The sequence below is a fragment of the Schistocerca gregaria genome, chromosome 5 (genome assembly GCF_023897955.1).
Source record: "Schistocerca gregaria isolate iqSchGreg1 chromosome 5, iqSchGreg1.2, whole genome shotgun sequence".
Lineage (NCBI taxonomy): Eukaryota > Metazoa > Arthropoda > Insecta > Orthoptera > Acrididae > Schistocerca > Schistocerca gregaria.
In genome coordinates this window covers 203,731,406-203,755,416 of record NC_064924.1, presented here as the reverse complement: position 1 = coordinate 203,755,416, position 24,011 = coordinate 203,731,406, and the positions used below count along the sequence as shown (strand labels likewise).

At 41.2% G+C, this 24,011-nt stretch overlaps 1 protein-coding gene across 5 annotated transcripts in view; it reads right to left on the bottom strand.

The window, feature by feature from the left end:
• The window catches only part of LOC126272556 (irregular chiasm C-roughest protein), a 1,094,042-nt gene that overhangs the window by 374,437 nt on the left and 695,594 nt on the right, over positions 1-24,011 (bottom strand). For 2 of the 5 annotated variants that reach the window (XM_049975475.1, XM_049975477.1), the window contains exon 2: positions 5,147-5,200. The exons of the other annotated variants lie outside the window; for them this stretch is intronic. In XM_049975475.1, the coding sequence (XP_049831432.1) occupies positions 5,147-5,200 (54 nt within the window). The remainder of the gene's footprint in view (positions 1-5,146; positions 5,201-24,011) is intronic. 5 annotated transcript variants of the gene reach the window in all.

Here is a 24,011-nt window from a genome sequence, read left to right as displayed (position 1 = left end):
CACTCCCTAAAAGTTCGCTTCCTTTCTTAATATTCAGATTGCATTAATCTAATTAATAAATGAAATGTTGTTTATATCATTCCAGGATAAAATCATGCAAAGCAATTAAAGAGTCGTATATTCCAACGTGATGATGTAACGAGCTCTAGCGATCATTTTAATGGCAAAGCAAGGCGCACAAAAGGCGGAAGAGGAATAAACAAACGGAGGAGAACGAATGTCGCATGGGGCTTTAAGTTGCAGTCTGCTCGCAGTCAGACATCAAGTTCCCGTCGGCCCACTGGGGTAGAGGGTTTCTCTGCAGTTGGCTGGCTGGATGGCATTGTGTTGTCTCCGCGACTGCTAATGGGCTTTGGCGCCGACTCCACACAATCACAGCGCCCGCGCGCACTGCTACAAAAGAGTTTTAAATGGACACAGAAATTAATAACTGCGTAATTACGTCGGCCGACCCCATTATAGAGCGCAGCGCGTCCTTTTGAACTCGTGACAAAATGTAATAAACGGGTTCACAAAAGACTTCTGATAGGCTCAATGAAGCGTGCGCGTTTTGTTTATTTTCGGCTGAATAGTCGCGTTCTGCTTTGGAATAACAAGCATAAAAAGTGATTCATTTTTGGATTATGAACAGGTGTGTAATTTGTTACCCAGTGCTTTTGTTTTCACAGCGATTTCTCGAGCATTTTAATTATGGCGCACGGTAATTTCATTCAGCGGATATCTGTATTACGGAAAGAATATGATAGTTCGTTGTTGATAGGATGTTAATGTTTATGATTCCTATGTAACTGATCTTTAATGTAAAAGGTAAACGCGATAGGCATTATCATAGACGTTTGGCCATAGAGGCATACTGTAACGGACGCAATTATCGACCGTAGTATACAACAACAACACGAGAAATGTAGGTTTCGCTAAATCTGTTCTCCGTGTATTCTTGGCGTTTTATACGAAGGGGAATCAAATGAAAACCTTACATTTGTAATAACAAATCGAAATTTCACGCCGTTATCCTATAGGTTGGTAACCATGCCACTAACAGCGTGCAGAATGGCCTGTAGGTGGCAGCATACTGCAGATGAACACATACTGTCGCAGTATCAGGATAAAGATGGCTGCCCTCTTGCGACTTGTACCAGCGAAGAACAGCGTTCTGTTATTCGGTTTTTGCATAGTGAAGGTGTGAAACCTATTGAAATTCATCGACGAATGAAGGTTCAGTACGGTGATGCATGTTTGCCACAGCAGCAAGTCTACAAGTGGAGTAGGGAGTTCGCAAAGGGTGTGACTTCAGTGGAAAATGCTCCTCGTCCAGGTCAGGCACAACGAGTTGTGACTCCACAGAACATATCAGCGGTTGAAGCCATAGTCAAGGAAGACCGCCTAGTGACACTGAATGACATTGAAGCATGTTTACAGATTAGTCATGGGTCAGCACACCACATTGTGCATGATGTGCTTCAGTTTCACAAAGTGTCTGCAAGGTGGGTGCCACGGCAGCTAAGTCCTGAAATGAGAGGACGCGTTGATGCTTGTGAAGAACTTCTTCCGCGCTTTGAACGAGAAGGTGATGGCTTCCTTGGAAGAATGGTTAATGGGGACGAAACCTGGGTTCACTCCCACCAACCGGAAACAAAGAGAGCGAGCAATGATTGGCGCCATCCTCATCACCAAAACCAAACAACTTTCGAACAGAACCATCAGCAGGGAAGGTTATGCTGACTCTCTTTTGAGACGAAAAAGGCGTAATTTTGGAGCATTACATGCCTAGAGGGACCACTGTCAACAGTGCATCATATACAGATCCCCTAAAAAAATCATCTGCGGCCTGCAATCATATCGAAGCGACGTGGATTGCTGTCAGCAGGTGTTCTTTTGCAACATGACAATGCAAGGACCCACAATGCCCGTACAACATTTGCAACGATCACAGACCTGCATTTTGAGTGTCTTCCTCATCCACCATACTCACTAGACCTGGTGCCAAGTGATTTCCATATGTTTGGACCACTGTAAGACGCAATGGGAGGAAAGAAGTTCCGCTCCTATGAAGAGGCACGCCAAGCGGTGCATGAGTAGTTGCGTGGACTAACAAAAGAATTTTTTTCTAAAGGAATTCATGCACTTTGTAGGTGCTGGAGGACTTTCATTGAGCTTGGGGGAGATTATGTTGAAAAGTGATACAACTTTGTACACTTCTGCACAATAAATAATATTTAAAAATATTTGAGGTTTTCATTTGACTCACCCCTATATTATATAACTATTTTAAAATGTCTTTCTTGCGCAGTTCATTCACATTTGAGAAAACTTACAAGATCACAGATGGTAAGAATTGAATTTCAGGCACAGAGACTGTTCCAGGAACTTTTGTCAATTAGAAAAACACAGAAGCAGGAGTCCCTTTCTTTCTTTTTTTAAGCTATTCTATTCATACGATGATAGATTATGCGTCACAATGAAGCTTACAGGTTATGATAAGCCGTATACCGTAGCAAACTCGCAGTTACATGTTCATTAGCTAGTAAGCGGTCAGCGTTTCTTCATAGTTATCGTTGTTGACAAGTAGTCTAGTATACGACATTGTCTATGTATTATTCATCTCACTGATGTGAGCGAACGAGAAGGATGTGCTGAAGAAATTAGTCGGACTTACGGACACTGGGAACGGACAGCACGTGTAAAATGGTGAGGAGATAGAGCAGTCACACGTTTGAAAAGTGTTGCAGGAGTACGATCTGCTAGCGTTACAACTTCAGACTTTGCAAATATAGAATCAGAGCTTCGTCATCAAAACGCTAGTAATTTTGTGTTAGACACACATGATATACTGTACAAACAGATAAGGGCTGCTTTCGAGTTTATGATACTTCAACTATCGAAATACTTATTGTTTTGACCGAAGGAAAACAAATTCTAAAACCGCTAGATCTGCCTAGGATACGCTTTCATTGATCAGTTGGAATGAGTGGTAATAGTCATCTCGGTAATCTATGGCAGCTAACACCTTCCCTGGAAGAATGTCCCATGAATTTCTACCTACCACATTTAGTAAACTTCTAGACATGCCTTTGGTTGCAGCTTCATAGATTTTCAGTACTTCTCGGATTCGGTGACCTTTTGAGCTGCCATAGTATTTATCTGATTGAACGCACGAGGACCTTTTACTGTAGAAGCATTTCGTGTATCTCACTCTATTATATGCCAAATGTAGTCACATCAACTCACTTTGTTGTATGTTTAATAGGATGAGTGACAGTAGCAACCCGTCAGGTTAGCCGAGAGCGCTAATGCGCTGCTTCCTGGACTCGCGTAGGCGCGCCGACTCCGGAACAAATACTCCCGGCGGAATAACGACGAGGGGCAATGTGCCGACCAGCCTGAATGTGGTTTTTAGGCGGTTTTCCAAATACCCCTAGATGAATACCGGGCTCGTCCACACTTACCACCTCAGTTACACGACTTGCAGACATTTGAAACACGTTCTCACTATTTCATGATTTACACTGGACGCAGACAACTGGAGTACACTGCTTCCGTCCCAGGGGAATAGGGTGATGGCCGGAAGGGCATCCGGTCACCTTTCCAAATTACCCGTGCCAAATCAGAATGTAACCCTGTCGACCCAGCGAAAACTGCTGGGTAAAGGCAGTAGCGAAGGATAAAGCAGGATGAGTGACAGTAGCTGAACAAAATTTTCAAATGACACATAAATAAAGCATAAAATTTATTGCCCTCAGATCATCGTGACAATGGTGACGATGTATACAATTATATACATTTATTTTCATCTGTGTAATTACCGCACATCCGTTTACCCTCCCAGATAGCTTGCGCCTTAGAGCTCCCGCTGCTGGAACACAAGGAGCACGCCAGCCGCGGTACGTATGCGGGTCATTTTGCTGGCCAGCCTGGATGTGCTTTATGGGTGGTTTTCACACCAGGTGAATACTGGACTGTTACTCAGGTTCTACCTCAAAGACACGCTATACAAACATTTACAAAACTTTCCCACACCTCCAAGTTGAAATTTCCACTCCGTAGCGGAGAGTGCGCCGACATGAACCGCCCTCAGACTCTCTTATAGACTTTATTATTGATGGACAGATGAGGTAAACTGATTCCGTACAGGTGAGCGAATTGGTGACCGTTGATTTTCAGTCTCCTGAAATCAGTAATCAGTAGGAACAGAAATTCATTTTTTCTCGACCTCACTATGTGGTTAAAATAAAAGCGAGGCGGAAAATTCTGCTCGTGTTTTGTCAAAGACTGTTTAGTTCATCGATGTAAGATATTCACTGTGTAAACACGTCATTCACTTGGAACATGAAAACATGAGGAAAAGAAGAAAAAGAAGGTTCAAGTGGCTCTGAGCACTATGGGATTTAACATCTGAGTTCATCAGTCTCCTAGACTTAGAACTACCTAAACCTAACTAAACTATGGACGTCAGACACATCCATGCCCGAGGCAGGATTCGAACCTGCGGCCGTAGCAGCAGCGCAGTTCCTGGAAAAGACAGTAAGCTGGAAGAATGAGTACAAACTTTGGAACGGAAAACTCAAAGAACGGTAGCCAGATGGGTAATTGGATACAACAAGCGGTCTCGACAACTTTGTAAAGAAAGTAATGAGAACAGTTAGCTTCGCATCAGCGTGGCTTCAGAGCAGGTAGCAGCGCTCCTCATTCAGGCAACATCAGGTTACATGTTTCAGCTGTGTAATTTTCTTCCCCTTCTCACAATAAAAATCCAAGCTCCTTCGGTTAACCCTTCACTGACCTTCTAACGCAAAGAAGCATTTGAAAACAACGATTTTCTTCTCTCTCTCTCTCTCTCTCTCTCTCTCTCTCTCTCTCTCTCTCTCTTCCTCTCTTTCTTTGAAATTATCTGTTCAAGTCAAGATAATCAGATTATTTGTAGTAATTATTCTCCCAGCTAGAAGTGAAACAAACATGAACGAAACTTATGGTTTGAGACTTCAAGTCGTCGTTTTTTCTCCCATTGGAACAAGTTGGTACCGTCCTGTTGTAAGTGATATTTATTCGAGTGGTGTAGTGCCACAAAATCCACACTCTCATAAGCAAGTGCGCCTTCACCAGCCCTCCACCAGCACAGAACACAGCACACCCCTGTCTCCTTACTTACCACCCCTGTATTGCTTGTAATGTTTTGATGCTCTGCACGCAGTAATGGAAGTCTCTGTGGAAGTATAAGATGTACAATTTTCAGTAGCGATCTCGTAGTATTTGATGAAATGAAATTGATTATGTCGGTACAAGTGCAAAAGAAAATACGACCGAGAAGGGTTAATATATACTGTGAAATGATGAATGCCAAAGTTATATTTACTTTATCTGCTGTAATTTAAAAATTCGTCTTAATATGCTAACAAGAATTCGCTTCAAAACAATTCGCTTGCTTCTCTACAAAAATGTGATATTTTTTGCGGAACAGCAGAAACATTTACACCACTTTATATAAAAGTAAAAGTCTTTGAATTTCACTTTTTGTTATTCTGTTTGAACATTTATTTTTTTCCTCACATGTTCTTCGTAATACGTTGCTGCCCTTCAAGATGCTTCCAATTGGCCACGCCTTTCTGTTTATTGCAAGCACAAAGACGCTCCTGATTTCTTCGTTGTTAGTTAATTCAGTGTCATTGGATACTGTGAACAGGCAGAGGGGCATAACAATCAGCAACAAACACCTTGGTATAAACAATGTTTTATGAAGTCCACGAAATACAGACACCCGCTTAGACAGCCGTACTATTTTTTTTTTAAAAAAAAGAACCTGTTGTTGTTCCACAGGAAAAACAGAGTGCACGTATCATTCCGGAGACCAAGAAACCTGGTCAGCGGCTTTTCTGTCCGTCAGAAAAGCCAGATGTGATTAATGACCATTTTAAGAGAGACATACTTCAATATAAGCGGTACATGGATTCAGTTGCTAACACAACTGAGTCTACTCGGCAGCTGAGTCGGCAAAACATACCGGAACATTCCATCAAAACAAGTGTTCAGTTGGGAAAACCCTCAGTGGCAATTATAAGAAGAGGAATGGCACTAAAAAAGGAACAGAAACATAATACGGAGGAAATCGTTTACCCAAGCTGCCACGGAAGGTGTCTTGCAGAGAATAAAGGAGAAACGACTGTGGCACAAAAATTGTGTTTCATTCACTTTTAGTCAGACGGTCCAAAAAGCAAAAATTATCAGTATACCGTAATAACAATTCTTACCCTGCTATAAATAAATATTTCATTGGCATTGTAAATAAATAGTTATGTACAAATTCAAATGATTCAGAATTCATTCCCGTTCGGTCTTATTTCTTTCTACTAGCACTGCAATGACTTCAGTTTTTGATAATGCTTCGCGTATATTCGGTGGTGGATTACGGGACTCCTTTCATCTGGATAGATGAGCCCCTTCTCAGGTAATGTTAAAGAATGACTCACAAAAAGGTGAAATTGAAGGAAGGCTCTTGTAATGGTCAGTATTAATGCAGTAGACGTGTAAGGCATAAGTATACATTCGATGTGTAGTAAACCTCTGGGTACCGGTTCATGTCCTATGCAAGGTATACGTTATTGTGGTAACGTTTACCGGGTTTACGACGTGTACTGGTCATCAAATCCAAGTGTATATGGAAAGGACGGGTCAATGAGCCAACAGGATACAGAGGTGGTTCACTCGTAACAGGAGGCAAGCAAATCCTACCCAGTCTGATAGAAGCAAAAGCTGTATGCGACATCTTTTGGTCACGAGTGGGCATAAGCTTCTAATTTGGGTTCTCCTGTGCAGCGTCGGATTCACCCTGTATTTGTTACGTCTTACCAAGACATTGGGGAAAGATGTTTCAAAATACTAGTTTTGTATATAACATTTGTCTCTTGAGGTTATCATTTTCGTTCCTGTAATCTTATGTTTTACGGATATAGTAAGACAAGTAACAGTTATTGACTTGTAAATAGGGATGTTTTTGAATACTTTATGAAAAAATTGCCAGTCAGGAAGTGAAGTGATCTTTGACAACTATTCAAATTCCAGAATAGATACCTTTTAGATTCCAAAAGTAAAATTCATATCTTAATTGACGGAGTTGAGTAGTTAGATTTATGCCAAACATGAAGGCATATTAAAAAGATAACACCAGAAGATCTTGACGGTTATGGTTCCTCTAAATCAAGGCCGTATCCAAAGGGTTGCAGGGGTTTCGATACTCCCCTATCACCTACATGAAATTACACACAACCCAGTTTCTGTGTAGAGAATTTTAATTTTTTTATTAATGTGTGTGAAATCTTATGGGACTTAACTGATAAGGTCATTAGTCTCTAAGCCTACACGCTATTTAACCTTAATTATCCTAAGAACAAACACACACACCCATGCCTCAAGGAGGACTCGAACCTCCGGTGGGACCAGCCGCACAGTCCATGACTGCAGCGGCCTAGATCGCTCGGCTAATCCCGCGCGGCAGAGAATTTTAAAGATATTTTGATTTCCAATCATACGACGATAACGGTACACGCAAACAGTCGACAAGGCGAAGATTAGATCTATACATACATAGCACTACTGGCTACTGCCCGTCTCTTTCATAGCCAAGACCAATTGCCGAACTTGCTTGAGCTCAGCTATTGTTTTCTTAACCAGTTCAGTTCTTACTTGCATTTGAATTTAGTGTAAGTGCTACCATATATTGCTTTTGTGCTGTGTGCCGTTGTGATAGATTCTAATTGCATATAAGTTTGTTACAAGAAAGAAGACGAAAACCGTCTTTGATTCGTCCGCTAGCGTTATGTTCAGTTAAAAACATGTACTGACTGTTATAATAGCCTAACTACCTGCCTATAGCAGTTTAATGTCAGCAGTGTCTTCGTTATTCTTATTTGGAGTCTGGTAGAACTTTGGGGTTGCAATATTTCATTACTTCCGAAGGCAGTGGAACGGTAAACATAATTAAAAATAACATTGAAATAAAAATCAGTGCATGAAAATGCACTTGGATTTCTCTCTGTCGCCTAAAAATCGCGTTGACTAATAAAAATGTCACCCAAACGGCGATAGTTGCATTACTTTATAAAATTTGCTCAAATTAGTCACCAAGGTGGTATTCAAATCATGAAGCCCGATTCCTATACTGAACCATGGAGAGGGATTTATGAAGAGCGGGAGGGATATTTGATGACGACACGTTTTATACTTTGTTCGTTTATAAAAAAAATCGACAGCCGGCTGATTGAACTCGTACGAGCCGACTGTGATCTGCATCTCCCCACCCCCTTTTGTACTAAGTATATCTACTCTCTTGTAATACTGTATTAACTGAAGCCGGAAATACCATTCACAATCAAATCTTACAGTGTGCATATATTCATGCACGATCAAATGACTAAACATGCACTATTTAAAGAAAACAACCAATGTCAGAATTCAGTCCTGTGTTATGATGCATTTTATTTAAATACAATGTGCAACAGCCAGTTCCTCCAAATTCTCCACCGACGCAGGGTAGCTCTGCGTGCTGAGCTTCTCAGCTAGCTGTTCCTGGATTCGGGAGACGAGGTGGCTATTTCCTTCCGCCAGTAACATGGAATATTGTTCTCAGTTCCCGCAAATGCAGGGGTTGGTCCCTTACTGTAGGCCACAGCCTGTTTCTTTCTTTCCTGAAAGATTCCACATCTCTTTGGAGACTCCCAGCACTAAAAGCCATATGATAAGCAAAACTATTAATCCAAATTCTCCTCATTTTGGCTCATGCTTTTGTCTGTCGGGCCACTCCTTGGTGCAGAAATGACATATGCCTACGTAAATGAGGAAATTTAGGAAAGGGCAGGGTTCAATAATTCTCGATCCTTTACATTATCGCCACAAAAATTATTCTAGCTTATCTGTGGAGCAGAGATGTCTTTATTCCAAAAGCCCTATAGGTAACAGTAACGATCTCCCCAAAAATTTGTGGGCGGTCGTTGCAGATCACTTCCGCACCTCAAATCCAGGCGGAAACAAGAAGAGTGCAAAATGACCTTGGAGGGCGAAGGAAGGAAGTAGCATGAATGCCTCTTAGTGGTTTGCCAAAGTACAGCACTCTTTGCTTGATGAAAATTCCGAGATCATTTTCGAAAATGATTTATCGTTCTTCATGGAAACTTTCAGAATAAATGAAAACCATGATTGCTTTTAACGTCCTCTTTAACAAATTGGACCCACCCTTTGTCAACATACTGGCTATGTCCTCGTCTAAATCAACAAATAAAATGATAAAAGATCGGCGCTTATTCAGTACGGGCAATCTAATTGGTCACCAAACATGTAACACAGGAATTCAGCCTATAATCAACAGAAGAGATTTGTCTGTGGCTGGCAGTGCCATAACTAGGCACTCAGCACATCAAAACAAGAATCGCTGCATTTGTAGAACAACAGGCTGACAAGAATTGTGTTGTTAATGATGTGATCATCAGGTCAAAGACCGGTTGATGGAAAGTCTACATTCTAATCCATTCAGTGCAAGTTCGTTACACCCAGACAACTATCTATTGTTAACACAAACTTTTATTCCTTCCAGATTTAAATCCTGGTGGATTACAGGTGTAATTCAGTATGGAAGTAATCCCACAGGGCAGCGGTTCCCATTCCATGGGCGTGGCCCACTTGTGGGTCGCCAACAGCACGTTCCAGGGCCGTGAGCGCTGCTCAAGAGTTGAAGACAAACTAAAAATTATCTTGAGCTTCATGGATTTCACTCGTCAATTGTGAAGGTCAAGGAGTACGTAATGAGGCAAGAGCTGGAGTTTCCTATTGCTGTCTTACGTCACTCATATGGGTATGGTTTCCTCTGTCATGAAATCTACGCAGTTTTTTCTTAACAGACAGAAACTGCGGATCAAAGAAGCTACTAATACGGACTTCCAGTATTGTTTTATGTTGAAAGATAACAACACTGTGTGTCACCAGTTGGCTGGAAGTGTACACCCCTACAGACTGCATTACACGGCTGGCGAGCGGCCTTGGCTGGCTGCTCAAGGCATAAACACATAAAGTAGCAAGTTGGTAGTTTCTCAAACACGAGTGTTCGGAAGAACGACTCAACGAATTTTGCTCATTTAGCATCCTGACACCAGAAGAAGGAAGGGCTATTGATGCTCTACGTCCCGTCCAGGCTACGATAATGAGAGATGGAGCTTTGCTAGAATTTCTTACTACTGCAGGGGAAGGAAGTGACCATAACCGTTCCAAGCAACCATACCAGAATTCGCATGGAGTGACCTGGGTGAGTGCAGAAAAGCGATACGTGTAACACTCACCCGAGAATTGAATCGGTCTCTCTAAAATGCTAGTTAAACGCATTAGCCACAACACCAATCCCCATGAAGACATTGAATTTCAATTCACTCAAACACTTGCTGCGATTTTCGAGAAACTATCTGTGTGAACGAACCTTTCAACTTTACATTTTTTGATAAACAAGTACAGAAATAGACTGAATATCGATGGTGATCTGAGGTTAAAATAAAACAGTTTTTATACAGATATTGATTCTCTCGTGAGGTACAGACAATATCAAAAATCCCGTTACCTTCTCTATAAAACTGCCCCTCGATGTTGAGTTTCATCTAGTGACAGATAAGTGTATATAATACAAAACTTTTCTTTATAAAAATATATAAAGCTTTCCAATTATTCTTCACTGTGTTTTACTAATGAAGCCTACACACACACAAACACACACACACACACACACACACACACACACACATATATATATATATATATATATATATATATATATATATATATATATATATATATATCAGTATTTTCCGAAAGCCAACCACGACATCTTAACAGTTTGTTATACACAGGCAGTCATGTTACCCAATTTAAATATAAACCCATGGCATTCCGAACCACGTTCAATCGTATGTACAAAGTGCCCATGAATAGTGAAGTCAAATGCCTGAATATGAGATTATACAGTATACAGCGAATCATATATTTTTCCGAAAGCCAACCACGACATCTTAACAGTTTGTTATACACAGGCAGTCATGTTACCCAATTTAAATATAAACCAATGGCATTCCGAACCACGTTAAATCGTATGTACAAAGTGCCCATGAATAGTGAAGTCAAATGCCTGAATATGAGATTATACAGTATACAGCGAATCATAACCGCTACGATTCAGCATTTCTTGACGCAATTAATATAGAAAAAGAGAAATCCTCCATCCAACAGTGCATTAGAGGCAGGTTTTATAACGCTGGGACCAACCGTGCTAACAAGGGAACGCTCTATATTTTGTGGAATACCATATCCGGGTGCAGTATCCGAAAAAATAAGGACACAGATGAGACCTACAAATTATATTCCACAGCATATTAAATTTTCGGATCTGGGCGGAAAACCCAGGTGCAACGACAAAGCTGTGGCATATATACATGAAGAGCCAAACAAGGTGGTACACCTGCCCATACTGTGTAGAGCTCCCGAGCACGCAGAAGTACAGCAACACGACGTGTCACGTACTTGACTAATGTATGAAGTAGCGCTGGAGGGAATTAACGCCATGAATCCTCCAGAGACGTCCATAAATCCGTAAGAGTACAACGGGATGGAGATCTGTTCCGAACAGCATGTTGGAAGGCATCCCAGATATGCTCAATAATGTTCATGTTAGGAGAGTTTGGTAGCCAGCGGAACTGTTTAAACTCTGAATAGTGTTTCTGGAGCCACTCTGTAGCAATTTTGGACGCATTGTCCTGCTGTACTTGCCCAAGTCCGTCGCAATGCACAATGAACATGAATGGATGTAGATCATCAGACAGGGTGATTAAGTACGTGCCACCTGTCACATTCATATCTAGAAGTTTCAGGGTCCCCATATCACTCCAACTGCACACGCCCTATACCATTACAGAGCCTCCACCAGCTTGAACACTCCGTTGCTGATATGCAGGATCGATGAATTCATGAGGTTGCCTCCATATCCGTACACGTCCTACCACTCGATACATAAAACGTGACGTAGCATGTGAAAACTGCTGGATGTGGACGGGTTACTCCTGTAACTGAAATATCTGATCTGAAGATGGTTCTGAATGAACCGAAACCGGTCATATGAATAAAAATATTTGCAATCAAGACGGTTTTTAAGTAACATTATAATTTCACTGATTGCTGTTGTCCCATATGACATTATGTATGTTTTTGAAAAGTCCCATAAGATTTCATACACATTTGAACATTTCTCGAACTGCGCGACTTTTTGTCTTATACAGTCCCTGCCGACCGCAACCCCGTATTCTGCCTGCTTACACAACTCTGTATTTGAATACGTATGCCTGTGCCAGTTTCTTTGGCGCTTCAGAGTATGCAGTTGTATACCCGTGTGTGTACGGTGTGTGTGTGTGTGTGTGTGTGTGTGTGTGTGTGTGTGTGTGTGTGTGTGGGTGGGTGTGGGTGTGTTTCTTTGATGTTTAGGTATTGGGCCTCTAAGCCTTTTCTTACAAAGTAAGTGGTCTGCACAGATAAAAAGTTTGGAGGTTAGCAACCGCTGCCCCAGAGCATGACTGAGCCATTCCTCCTTTCTATCGAGAGCCCTACGTCGCCAAGGTATACAGGAGAACCTCTGCGTGGTTTGGAACATACGTGAATAGGTGCTGGCAGCAGTGAGGTTGTGTAAATGGGTCGTGAGTCGTGCTTTATGGCTCAGTCGGTAGAACACTTGCCGGGAAAGAGCAAAGGCCCCAACTTCGAGTGCCAGTCCGGTACGCTGTTTAAATCTGGTAGAAAGCTTTTTCTCCCAATGCTAGCCTACATTTTATATTCTGCCATGGAGTGGTCAGTACATTTATGTCCAAATAGGAAAAGTCCTCTAATGACATAGCATTACGTTTCTAACCCACTTCCGTGAGTATCATCTGATTGGTGATCATCTTACAATCTGTTTTAAAGACACTATCCGACCCGTTTAACTGATCTTCAATGTCAATTGCAGGCTCTGACACATTACGTTATGGGCAAACCTCAAAATTACTTTACCTTCATTAACTTCAATTCTCTTTCCCTAATTTTCTTTAGCTTCTTTTACCTTCGCTTCCATATTGAGGTTCAATAACAACTGCCATAAATAACAATTCTGTCCGACCCCCTTCTCACATACCACCTATCTTTTATGTACCTCGACTTTTAGAACTGCACTCTAGTTTTTGTAGGAGTTATAGATAACTTTTGGCTTTCTTAGTTATATCATTACTTCACAAATATGAGAAAGGTGTAAGAATTTATCAGAATTTCTTCACTTAGGTATGATAAATTCACTTTTTTGGTGGCCGTCTCCTGGACCACCTAAGGAATTTCACGAAGGCGCTTGGTTGTAGGAGGGTCGAGCAAATGGAGGTGACACATGAGCCGGCAGGCCGGGAACGACAGATAAAGGAGCTCGGAGCGTCCGGAGGCAGCGCCACACACGGTGGCGGACATTGAGGCGCGTGGGGACATCGCCACGAGTGGCCCTCGTCCCCGTTAGGGGAACATTGGCGTGCCGCGGCAGCCAGAAAAGAAAAGGACAAAGTGGCGCCGAGGAAGGGCCGCCGGCAGCTTCCGAGTGGGCTGATAAAATTCATAGCGCAATGGCGCGTGCCAGGGAGGGCCTCTTTAGGAAATGACGATGTCGTCTCTCGCACATGGCTCTGCGGGCGTTGCGACCATTCACACGGCGCCGTCTGCGCGATTACGGGTCTTTATCACGGCCCTGCAGCGACAGCTGCGCCTAACGCCCTGCTCCGAGGCCTCCGCGTATGGGCTCGCAACGGCGTGTCAAGACAATGGAGCGTCGGCGTATATGACGCACGAATATTTTTTATCTGACTCATGAATAAGTTCTCGTCTGCTCAGCCCCCAGTAAAGATAAAGTTCGTCGTTACGGTGCCATTCACTTGAAGAAAATTTACCGAAATACACTGTCACCTATCTTATTGACCATTTAGACTCCACATGCCAATGGATAGAATATTATTTTTGACTCTGTTTCCAATTAAGTGTCATAGACGGTGACATCTAAATTTCCTAGTGCAACAACAAGGTTGGTGCATAAGTACGTAGCGTTTCACCACAATAAACACGATACTTATAACAAAGATTAGTCATCATTAATATATAAGGGTGACAATTATTGAACCATATGAAATGAAGTCGTCATAACTTCTGAACGGTTTGCTTTAGGGCGCTCAAACTCTATGGTTGGCCGTGGGCCATGATGGAAATTAGTATGCGTATGCATGGCTTGGTTACACGACGAAGCACACGTTCATTTGGATGGGTTTATAAATACCCAAAATTGGCGTATTTGGAGGACTGAGAATCCGCATTTCGCGATCAGAACAACTATTCACCCTCAAAGGGTGACTGTGTGGTGTGCAGTGTCCGGTCACGGAATTATCGGTGATATATTCCTCGAAGGCACAATGACTACCGAACGGTGCGTGAAGGTTTTGGAAGATGATTTCATCCACATTATACAAAGTAGCCCTCATTTCGACAAGTTGTGGTTCATGCAAGACGCAGCTTGATCCCATCGAAGCAGGAAAGTGTTTAATGTCCTGGAGGAGCATTTTGTAGACTGCATTCTGGCTCTTGTGTACCCACTGGCCACTGGAATGGTCTTCGATTTGCCACCGTATACTCCGAATCTGAACACATGCGACCCTTTTTGGTGGGGCTATATTAAAGACAAGGTGCGCAATAATCCTAAAACCATTTCTGAGCTGAAAACAGGCATTCGGGAGGTCATCGAGAGTATCAAAGTTCCAACACTACTGCGCACCATGCAGAATTTAATTATTCGACTGTGCCACATCATTGCCAATGGTGACAGGCATATCGAACATGTTGTAACCCAAATCCAAATATCCGTAATGACGCCGTAGTTTGTAACTAATTAATATTTTTCATGTAGTTTAACAACTGCACGCTGTACGGCATTCTGAGAATGCTGGGGTAACTTTCCGATTGCTCGACTGTGTATATCACGTACTTTTTAGGTGAAGAACTCGTCGATCCACTATCGGAGAGCATTTTCATGCCCAAAAGATCTCCCTTGAAGGTTTCCCTATAGGCCGCGGTAAAGACGAAAATCTGAGGGCTCAAGATCAGGTGAATAAGGTGGATGTGGAATGATTTCCCAACCCAACTCCGGTATAGTGTTCCTCGTCTGTCCAGCAGAATGCGGGTGTGCGTTATCGTGTAGTGGCATCACTTCACGAAGTCTTAAGTCTTCCTAGTTTCACAAGCTGCGACATTGTCACGAATAAAACAGTGACCCGTATATATAATACGTTTCCTTTAATTGACGTCTATGGTCACAAACTTTTTGTTAACAGATTACCGGTTTCGGCCGATAATGACCATCATCAGATCTGTTTTATAAAAACAAAACCCTAATGTAATGCAGCCATATTGGCATCGTCAAATATTAAATGCAGAATCACCACCAGAATCGTCAATTATATATAAATAACATCATATCCACTAGTCATGGTGTCAGTAGCACTTTTATAAAACAGGTCGGATGATGGTCAATATCGACCGAAACCGGTAGTCTGTTAACAAAAGGTTTGTGACCATAGACGTATATTAAAGGAAACTTGAAGTCTTCCTAATATTTGTTTTTGGATTGCATCCGCAAGGACTCTCAGTTATTGAGCATAAATGTTTGCAATGACGGTTACAGCTCATGAAAGGAATTAGTAATACGCCACGCACTCACTGTTCCACCAAATGCAAAACATTATTTTTCTGTGGTTGCGCGCAGGTCTTAAAGGGGATGCTGCAACATTCTCTGGTCTCAATCATTTCTTCTTTTTTTTATATTATCGTAAAGACACCATTCCTCGACATGAGTTATGATACAGGATAGGAATGAACGGTGTGGCTTTCGAGCCCATTTATGACGAGAACCTGAGGTAAACATATGGCCACCAACTGATTCTTATGATTATGGTTTAGAACGCATACACTCGATTTCTGAACCTTCCACGGCGCATGGAAATATCGCACGACGGCGGAATGCTCACAGTTCGTGTAAAGGATTTTCGTGAAATCCCGAAGGTCTTCCTGCACGCGAAGTGTCCTACTTACAATGGGAAAACCATTTTCTTGCCGTTCTGTGTCCAGTAAAATTATCCCAATACACGGTGCAAACATTTATGGTTACTTCCACTGCTGTCACCCTTCGATTGAGCCCAAACAGAAGAATATGTCTCAAATATTTCTACTGCTTCACTTTGCACTTAATGTACTAGCGTCCACAGCTCCACTCACTACTTCCAAATCATAATATGTGAACTCAGATAACAGCAGTAAACTACAAATAAAATATGACCATCAACAAATAAGCCCATAGCAACATTAATACCAACACAGGAAAAAATACTTTTACGAACTTATGTACCGACCTAATATTATTTTCTAAATCTTTTGGAGATACGAATTTACACCTGATTCAGGTTGATGAAGGAAAATATTCATGAAGAAAACTCGATTTGATAAAAAAAATTACTTCGTTATTTACGTCTGTATATCTTCGAGAAGTTTGTAACGACAGGAGTCAATTTTTGTTACTACGTTACCAGTTACATGTAGAGGGGATTCGGGTGTTATAGAGTTGTTGATGAACACTGAATGCTTTGTTTTCTCTTCTGTTAGGTGCTACTGCATTTGAAATATTTCTTCTGAGGACAATCACAGTGGTTTGTAGCGATTGTCGACCGATCGCCAATGTTGCATCATTCACTGTTCAAGGAAGTTTTTGTTTCAGCTTTGTGAAACTTCTTCATATAAATTTTCTAAAATTTGTATTAACTGTTATTTGTTTGTCGTTTGTATTGAGTTTAAGTGTAACGCACATTCAAAGAGTATGACTTAATTACGCACCGAGGGCATTTTTAGTTCACTTTTTCTTCAGCGACACAGAGCTCATCTAGCCGACACCGTGTATGGAATATTTGGTGCCGGATGTAACTCGACGAAAAATATTTCCTTCTTTAAAATGTTCTAACGAAATAAAGAATGGAAAATGCTTATGACAGGCAGGAACTACAGACGGTGGCTGCGAGTGGGCATGAACAGGGAAAGTTGAAAATTTGTGCCGGACCCAAATTCGAACTCCAATCTCCTACTTACTAAGTGGATGATGCGCAGACCATTGTGCCATCGGGATACGGTCTAATCTAGGACGCATCCCGTCGGACCCAAATTCTCAACTTATCGATACACATCTCATGCAGTACGTCTTGCCCATTATCGTCACTACCCGCGACGTGTCGCCGACTTCGAGCCTGTTGTGCGTCCAAACTGAACTTATCATTGGCCGTCCTCGACTTAATTATATTTTAAAAACTATCTTGTATTTCTATATTATATTTGGCACAGCTGGATTTCGCCAAGTAGGTTACTGATGTTCAACGTGATATGACCTATGATTGACTTATCATACATCTCATTTGAGGTTGAAGTTATCTTGCAAATCTCAAAGAAAATTGGAAGAGCTATGCCGAGAATATGAGCTGGTTAGGAATCAGGCACCCCCAAAAAGTCATTTTCATTTTGCACCTCGATTACGTAAACTAAAGAATATTACATTCGACGAAAACAAGGACATGTTTCTACGAAAAGTTATATCCTACCATTTACAAACAGCATGCTGTCGGGGGCGACGAGGTGCATATTGCAAATTATTTATGTCAAAATTCCTTCAACTTGCTAGAAGGTTAATTTTATGGAATACATATATTGATGATGTTTTCATATTATACGTTGAAAGCGACCAGTTTCTCCGTGATCTAAATAGTTTGAAGAAAAACCTAGAACTTGATGGGCAGTGCGCTGAGACTGACACTTTCAGCTAGTCTCTCTTTGACGTTCGTGCAAGCCGCTTTTACTTTGCCTCGCACCGAGCTGCTCTGCCGACACACCGGTAACACACTGCCGCCTCGTACCGTACGTTCCACACAGTAATTTTTATACTTTCACGACTAATCAAGTTAGCAGTGGCATTTTTCTGTCGTCAATCTGGTTTCCTTTTAAAAACCTTTAGAGTGCACTCTCTACGAAATATTTTTCTTCTTTTTAGATATAGCAACATTTTGAAGAAAGGAGTGCGTCTTCGTTACCTTTCGCTCGCCATGGTATTGACGTTATTAACTGAATAGTAAATTTTGACTAGGAACGATGGGTATGCCTACTATCTTTTAACGTTGTGAGCATGTTTTAGACGTTCCCTTATTACTTTTAATAAACACAAAATGTGGTGACACTGTACTTTGCTGTTTGTCATGTAAGTTGCACCAGACGATGCAGCTGTAGGCCAAGAAACCAGTTGTGTTTTAATAAACAACAATTTCACAAGCTGCTAGCAGAGTTATTCCTAACAAAATTATGCTCATATTTTCAGACACAACTAAACAGAACAAAGGACCTCGCCCACGGATATAATCTGTATAACCATTGTCCGACCAGAGAAGATGCTCTACTTGAAAGTGACCTCAGAGTTTAAAATACCCAGAGCTTTTCTTATGTGTCTCTTCAACAGTACAGATCAAGATGCTAAGGTAGCAACCTTGCCCTTAACGGAAGTTTTTATGCCATGGTCTTGATATGCTTGCCCTTTTTGTGGCAGAAAGGTTATTTTTTCAAGAATTAGAAAAGAGTTTCTTGATTGCCTGGAGGCCACACAATAATGACAAACAAGGAAATGTAAATGCGCTCTAACATATCAAATATGATTCGTAATAACATACCCACCCGTATTGGACGGATACGAAGAAATCTCATGCCTTCCAGTAGTAATACAGTGGGACGTCGTATTGCACAGGCAAAGGGATTCACATAGGAAACAAGGAAGGAAGATTACAGTCTAACGTCCGTCGACAACGAGGTCATTGAAGACGGATAACAAGGACCGATTAAAAAAGAATGGGCAAGGTAATCGGCACTGCCGTTTTCAGAGTCTCGCATTTGCCTGGTGCAATAGAGTGGAATCACGTAAAGTCTGGATGGCCGCACACGGGGATGTGAACCTGCGTTCTCGAGAATGCGAGTCCTGTGTATTAATCACTGAGCCATTTGACTCCTCGTTTTATGGAGGAAGACTTTGATAATTATTTGGTCTCTTTCATAATGCTATAGAACGGCAAAACATTCCAGCTAACCAGATACATAAGATAGATTAAACAGTAGTGCGAAATACATTTATATGGTTTAAAAGAAAAGAAAAAAAGTTTGGTCCTTTAACTCAGTCGAATTGCTATCGTCATTAACTGTATGGATGTATGGTAATTTTGGAAGGCCTTTTCACAGTCTAAATGTCTACATGGTTCCATCCATTTGCCTTGGCCCACACTAACATCATTACACGGTGGTTTCAGCATTTTATTGTGGTCACAGTTCAATAGTCGTATCGGTTCTCCTTCTTCTAGACGGAAATCCACTCAACAATCGCAACTGATGTCATAAATTTATGAAAGGGGAGTTGTGTCACTACACTGTTCTCACCATTACCTTGGTGAAAGTGACAGCTAAACTACTGTTCACATGGGTCTGTAGAATGGATAACACTGGCGATATACCACTAGACTTTCAGAAAAAATATCATCCACATAGTTCCGAATAGTGCAAGATGTGACAAGTACGAAATTTATCACAAATCAGCTTAACAGCCCATGTACCCAAATTGCTGACACGATTAATATACAGAATAATGCAAAAATAATAGATGACTATCAGTTTGGATTAAGGAAAGTTAAATGCACCAGAGGGCCAGTTCTGAAGTTGCGGTTGATAATGGAAGGAAGAAATATTCATAGGGTTTGACGACTTGCAAAATGCGTTCGACAGTGTCAAATGGAATAAGATGTTTGAAATTCTGAGAGCAGGAGGAGAGAGACATATGGAAAAAAGAGTACTCTATAACATTTACGAGAACCAGGAAGGAACAATGAGACGGAAAGGACAACAACGAAGTACTCGTACTAAAAAGGATGTAAGACAAGGCCGTAGTCTTTCATCTCCACTATTGAACATGTACATCGAAGAAGCAATGATGGAAATAAAAGATAGATGTGCGGGATTAACATTCAGCTGGAAAGGATATCAGTAATAAAATTCGCTGATGACATTGCTATCCTAAGTGAAACAGGTTCTACTGAATGAATAAATAGTCTGATGGGTACAGAATATGGATCGACAGTAAATCGAAAAAAAAGACGAATGAAATGAGATCTACCAAAAATGAGAGCAACGGGAACAACTACAGGATGTGGGGATCACGAAATAGAACAAGTCGAGAGTAACCTATGATGGACGGAGGCAAGGGGGGACGTAAAAAGCTGACTACCGCTGGCAAAATGGCATTCCTGGCCAAGAGGCGTCTACTAGTAGAATCGAACAGCAGAATCGGTGAGGAAATGTATATGTGGAAAGCACTGACAAGAAGAAGGGACAATGTAATACGATAATAATAGGCCACCGGTTAAAACATCACGGAATAGTTACCATTGTACTAGAGGAATCTGTAGAGGGAAAAAACGTAGGAGAAGACCGAGGTTGGAATACATCCAGCAAGTAATTGATGATGTAGGTTACAAGTTCTGCTCTGAGATGCAACGTTGGCTCAGGGGAGGGTCGAGTCAAACCAGTCAGACGACTGATGACTGAAAAAAAAGTTATATTTTCCACACTGTACGCAATACGTAGACGAGTCCTCCATGGACCCATGAAAAATTATAACAGGAAGTAAGAATCTATTTATGACACACTACAGGCTTTAGAATTTTTAATGTATCATAGAAACATTTGGCGCTGCTTGTCGTAAAGTATTACATAAGGATATGGCAATTTTCCAGTTAATACAGGCGTTTTATCCAATGAAGATTTCGTTGCTGCCACACACATTGTTAGACGTACAGCAGCTATTGACCGTGTTCCTTGTTCATCTAAGAGCTCTGATGAATCTATTTCTCGTTCTTTCAACAGTTCCTTGCCCACTGAAAAGCTTGATTATATCCTTGGAGATAGCATCGCCAGCGGAGATGAGGAAGAACAAGACGTAGAAAAACTGTCACATCATCTGTATTAACCAGTTATCCTTACTAAACAATTAAGAGGTGAACCTAAAACATAAGCAACAACCCATAGGTAACAAATGTTCTAAAGTCGAAAACCTAAAACGCAGTAAACCAGAAACCGATTAACACAAATTAAAATAAACCCTCCAAAAATTTACAATTTACTTGTAATGATGAATCAAGTAGCTATCATGAATCTTTCCATTCCGATCTGCAGTGTCAGACAGATTGTCTACCATGTTGTATCTCTTCTGTGACAGCAATTTTCAAAGGTAAAAAATGGGACATGTGAGTGCTTACTCTTATTATTTCTTATCAGCCTAAATTCCATCGTCTATTGAGTTTATTACATACGTACATGCATTGCGCTTTGTGGTACGACATTTTCAGTCGTAGCGTCATTGATGAATGCTCTGTGCTGTTGTCGAGAAATCTGCAAAAATGTATCGGGAAACCTGCAATATATTTGTCAAGACACGAGATAAATGAAAATACAGTTTAGGGCCAAGCATTTATTTGTAAGTTCCGTTGTACATTTATTTCAGAAGAAGTCAGGTTACACTCACGTTACTGTATATTTTGTAGCAACAGTTAGTTTTAATATGTAAACAGTGTTGAGAAAATTGTTTTTGTTATACAGTTTTAGGAACATTCACCCTGACAGAAAGAAGCACACAAGCGGGCAAGTTACACATCAGCCGATACTACTTACTAAACGATGACCAAAGTACATGAAAACGTGTCTGCAATATCTACAAAGCAGAAGGAATAAAATTGACGCTGCCACGTGCAGTAAAACACTTCTCACAGAGGCATCTGCTCAACTTTGGCGTTATGTTCTCGAAGAACGGTCGGTACTGAAGCTATCTTGAGTAAGTAGTTGGGAACAACTCAAGCAGAGGATAGGAGCGAGGCTGTCATACCCTTTCATTGTTCCGGAGGCCCGCTGAGAGTGGACATTGTAATCAATCACGCAGCGCGCAGAAACTCGGCGTTCGGGCGGGCACTTGGCTAACTCTCCGGCAGCCGACTCTTCGGAGAAATGGATAGCTGGATGGCTCCAGTGCACTACACGGCCTTCCGCAGTGGAGCCGTTCTCGCTGTAATAATCACTTAAGACTCGACGCTGTAATAAAATGTTTAAACTTTCAGTACTTTGAAATTATTTTCGGTGAAGCTTTCACCTAGAAAACAAATTCCAGATCCAAGTGTCGGAATATCACGTTTTGTATGAAAAATGTCGTCATAAGATGTAATGGGATATTCTAAATAGCATTTGTCCCATAAAAATCTTCTAGTTTATTCCTAGTGGCATTCGTTTCACACTTTTTTACTCTGTACTGAAACAATTAAGGGATAAAAATACTCATAAGAGAGAAATTTAAGTCATGAATAATATATTACCCTTCAATATTTAGAACAGCCCGTCAACGTTGCGGTACCTTTTCGATTCCGCGACTGTAGAGATAACGTGGTTTTCGAGCAAAACACTCATCGAGCCATGGTCCGAGCGCATTTTCGACCGGAAATGAACTTCCTTGATTTTTGTTTGATAGACAGTGAGAAACTCAGGTGCAAAAGATCGGTGCGGAATGAAATCGCAACCGTATTCCTGTATAGCGTCATTTGTTAGTCTAGAAGAATGCGGATCGGCATTATCGTGGAGTGGCATCACGTCACCCTGTCCTCCTGGTCTTTGTTCTTGTACTGCTTCTGCAGGAAGCCTCAGTTATTGACAATAATGTCAGCAGCGATTTTACACCTCGTGCAAGCAATTCGTAGAACACCACACTGTCGCTGTTCCATCAGACGCGTAACATTATATTTTGTGGATTCGCAAAGGTCTTTGGGTGGTGAGTTGCTGTATTTATTTTCCCTATGACAGCGTAAAGACCCTATTTCTCATCACCAGTAACCACCATCAGTTTGGTTCACGAGACAATTGATGACGAGCAGGCAGAGATGCACGAATGGCCATCCGCTGATTTTGCCAATTTTGGATTAAAGCGGTACTAAAACACACGAAATTTCAACCTTCTCCATTGGTTGCAAATGCCGCCCGATGATGGAAGGATTATTATCCATTAATGCTTTTAAACTATTTTCATCGAACACTGAAGATATTCCTAAATATGGAGAGTCACTATTGTCGAAACGATCCTCCTTAAAAAGAGAAAAGCATTTTTCTGTGCTCTCTGTCCATTGACGTCATTTCCGTACACGCTGCAAATGTTTAATCTTCCTCCGCTCCTGTCACCCCTCAAACAAAAGTATATGTCGGAAACGTTCCGACATCTCCACTTAACACTTCGTTTTCTAGCATCCACAGATCCACTTTTTATTTCCAAGTGACAAAATGAGAAAATGAGAACTGAAATAGCATCTGTGAACTACAAATAAAAAAATGACAAACGATAAATACGCTCACAGCAATGGGAGTACCAACATGTAAAACAAAAACGGTACTAGCTTATGCACCAACCTAATACATCCTAACATCACCACGCCAAACGAATCGTCTTACGCGTAAAAAGATTTAAGTAAATTGGAATCAAATTCTTTTGGATGTTAGGCTGCGACAAAATACAACACTTGTAGTACTTCAGTTTAGTCGCCATAAGAGCACTGCTGCAAAGAAGGTCCGAACGTCGGTGTTTTAATATTTCATAATTGTACGGCAAGATGTTAAAAATGAGATTATTCAAATAGACACTGTTTGTGAGTTTGAAATCCTTCGCGCTTATTCCAGGAAATATTTAGCAGAATATTTGTGAGAGTGATTGGCTGTGGTTAATATGTAGTCGTAAAATGTATTGCTGAAGGAGTGATAACTATTATACGACACAGAAGTATGGACAATTCTGAGGCAATTTG